Source organism: Propithecus coquereli, unplaced genomic scaffold (assembly GCF_000956105.1).
Source record: "Propithecus coquereli isolate 6110/MARCELLA unplaced genomic scaffold, Pcoq_1.0 Scaffold224, whole genome shotgun sequence".
NCBI classification, from domain to species: domain Eukaryota; kingdom Metazoa; phylum Chordata; class Mammalia; order Primates; family Indriidae; genus Propithecus; species Propithecus coquereli.
This window is the reverse complement of record NW_012147634.1, coordinates 886,922-890,175: the sequence shown is the minus strand read 5'-3', so window position 1 is coordinate 890,175 and position 3,254 is coordinate 886,922. Positions and strand designations below refer to the sequence as shown.

General features: G+C 32.0%; 1 protein-coding gene across 1 annotated transcript in view; it reads right to left on the bottom strand.

The window, feature by feature from the left end:
• Positions 1 to 3,254, bottom strand: part of SLC12A2 (solute carrier family 12 (sodium/potassium/chloride transporter), member 2) — a 92,022-nt gene that overhangs the window by 10,643 nt on the left and 78,125 nt on the right. The window contains exons 20-21 of the mRNA XM_012645036.1: positions 2,877 to 2,956; positions 273 to 398 (exon numbers count right to left, since the gene is read on the bottom strand). Of these exons, the coding sequence (XP_012500490.1) occupies positions 273 to 398; positions 2,877 to 2,956 (206 nt within the window). The remainder of the gene's footprint in view (positions 1 to 272; positions 399 to 2,876; positions 2,957 to 3,254) is intronic.

Sequence of the window (3,254 nt, the reverse complement as noted above, 5' to 3'; positions counted from 1 at the left end):
TTCAAATTAAAATGTTTTATTTAAACCAAGCATAAATAAAAACACACAAGACCATATTAGTAAACAATTAATTGGCATGGTTTCTGTTCCATGACCTAATACCTACAGCTAGACATTTTGTAGCCATTTCTGAAAGCCATAAATTTTACCTGACCAACTAGAAATGAACACTACAAGTTTTAGAACAGGTTATTTTATAAGGCATATTAATAAAAATCATTTCCCTCCAAATTAAAATAATACCAATGAAACATTGTTTGAACGAAAATTACCTTTCTGTGTAATAGTTTTTTCACCAGGTGGTTTGGAAGTATCTAAATCTGATTTCTTACTATACTCCACACTTAGCACCACATCCTTGGTGCCAGGAGACTTCTCTTGTGATGACAATAATTCTTCTGTAGACATAAAAGTATTCAAAATAGTATCTAAATCATATTTTAACTGTTAAGGAAGACACTGTGGTTTAATAATCAAATAACATTTTTAAGCAATGTGTTTATTATGAAGTAGTAAGTATATAAATGCTTTCTTATGTAAACAACTGTGGCAATCTATCCGAATTGACCACTCGCTTAAATGTGTGAGCCACAACTTACTGTCAGATACAGGTTAAGTCTCCCTCATCCAAAAATATGAAACTTGTTGAGCACCTACATGACACTCAAAGGAAATGCTCATGGGAGCATTTCAGATTTTGGATTTCTGGATTAGGGATGTTTAATCAGTAAGTACTATACAAATGCAAATATTCCAAAATCCAAAAAAATCCAAAAGTCAAAATACTTTGGGTTCCAAGCATTTTGGATAAGGGATATTCAACCTGTATTTGAATTAGGAGCTGGGGAAACAGTAGTAAGTAAAACTCATGAAACAGTAGAATCTGGTAGACAAAAGAACGCTATGGAGTATGTGAATCAACTCTACCCTCAAAGTCGGTTGCACATATAAAACTGCAAAATGTTAGAAATATTCATATGCATGTAAGAAGATAATGGACAACACTGAAAAATTCTACACATGACTGTAAATTCGAGACCAGGGGATAGAGTCTTTTCCTAAGCACATGATACCATTTCTTCATTTTTAAAGCAGTTTCTTTATTTTCTTTTTTGGTCAGAGTTAGTAAATATTTAACTTCCACCATAAAAACATTTGTCATAAAGACAAATATCATACAAAATTCATAATACGTCCATAATCCTTATCACTTATTTGTGTGAATGAAGAGAAATACAGAAACCATGTGAGCCCAGGCGCCAGCACTGTACAAAAAGTTCATACGCCTTTTCTCTTCTTTAATCTTCACAACAGCCCTCCCTGTGAGATAACTACCTTCTAACAGATAAGGAGACTGAGGCTTGGAAGTCACAAAATTTTCCCAGGCTACAAAAACCACTAAGAGAAAAAGTTGGGAATTTAAAAACAGATCTGCTTGACTCCAAAGCCTATGCCCTTAATTCCTATGCTAAGCTAAATTCCTATCTCAAAATCTTCATGATGAATAATAGTAAGGCTTTCGACAACATTTCAAAATGATTACAAATACATGAAATACTTTTTTACAGTTTCAATCACATTCAAACCTCGGTAAACGATAGAACTATACAATTTATATGCAAAACTGTGATATTTTTGAGAGTGAAAAGGAACATTACTAATAATTATGCAGCGTTAACAAGTTAGGCACCCTAAACCTCAATCACTGAAATATATTTTGTCAGGTCTATTCCAGAATAAGAAAATGCATTTTTGGCAAGCCATACTTTTTTGTTAGATGGATAAATACCTTAAAGGGTTTCATTCAAAACTGCAGACTACCCCTGAAGTAGAAGGTGGCAAGATCAAAACAGTTTAAATACATAAACAGATGACAAAGTTCATTATATGCCTCTTAACTATTTAGGCTTAGTTAATTCTGATGATTTGGTTCATTAATTGATAGGGATAAAATGTTAGGGATATATATATATTTTCTTAAATATATATAGTATTTTTTGAGCTACCAGGAAATCTTTAGAGAAAATGGAAATTTCCATAGTTTTTATGAAGTTAGCAAAAATAATAATTATGTCTTAATTAGGTTTTAACCTTCACTTGTAAAAAATGCTTTAAAAGTTACATATTATAATTATTTATATGACATTCTTGACATGACAAAATTGTATAGGAACGAAAGGGGAAAAAGGAGTATGGCGGGGGCACGAAGGAGCAGAGGGAGGTCTTCATAGTGACAGCGTGGTTCTGGTTACACAAATCACGTGATAAACTGCATAGAAGTACACACACATATGTAAAACTGGTGAAATGTGAATAAGGTCTGTGGGTTGTTCCAATGTCAGTTTCCTGGTTTAGATAAATTACTGTAGACATGCAAGACGTTACCACTGGTAGAAACTGGATAAACAGTACATAGGACGTCTCTGTACTAATTTTTTGCAACTCACTAGGAATCCATAAATACATTTGAATAAAAAAAAAATTTTTTAATGATTTATCAGGTCTTTTCTGGAGACAGGAAACTTTATGACAAAGTTTAGTTTCTCATTATTAATATAACTATACATACAAAGCATGACTTTTTAAAAAATTTCGCCAATAACTAATGTCTGCTTCTCTTAAGGTTATGATTTCAACTGAATTTTATTCTCTCCATTAATAATCACCAACCATCATCCAGGTTAGCACAAAGAGAAAACACAGTCTTTGGTGGAGCCAAACAGATCCAATCTTAAAATGCCAAACAGTAAGTCCACGATACAGAGTAAATGGTGATTGTTAAAATTAATAAAGAGCTTGTCAGAATTATATAAAATTTCCTTAAAAAGTTAATTTATATTTTTTTAAGTAAAAAACTTATTTCCAATAAGATTTACCTTGTCCTTGAAGATGAGATATATCCAGACCTTCTTTTAGGCGAATAACCACTACCCCATATTGTATGTCAAAGGCATCACTATTGCAAGAAAAAAAAAAATTACAAAGTTTCCATGTTCTCCTTTATAAAATGAAGACAATAGTCAATGATCTCTAAAATTACTTTCGGTTTTAGAAGTCTGATTTTTAAAATGTGCTTTGAAAATTACTTGATGAGATATGTATGTTAGTCTAAATCCCACACCATTCCCATTCCCTTGTGCTGTAATACCCTTGAAAACTACTCTGTAGATCTTTACAGTATTAACACTCTACCTACAGCTGCTGTCTAAAGCAGTAACAGTATTTTTATCCTATAAAGTAAATTTATAGAAAAA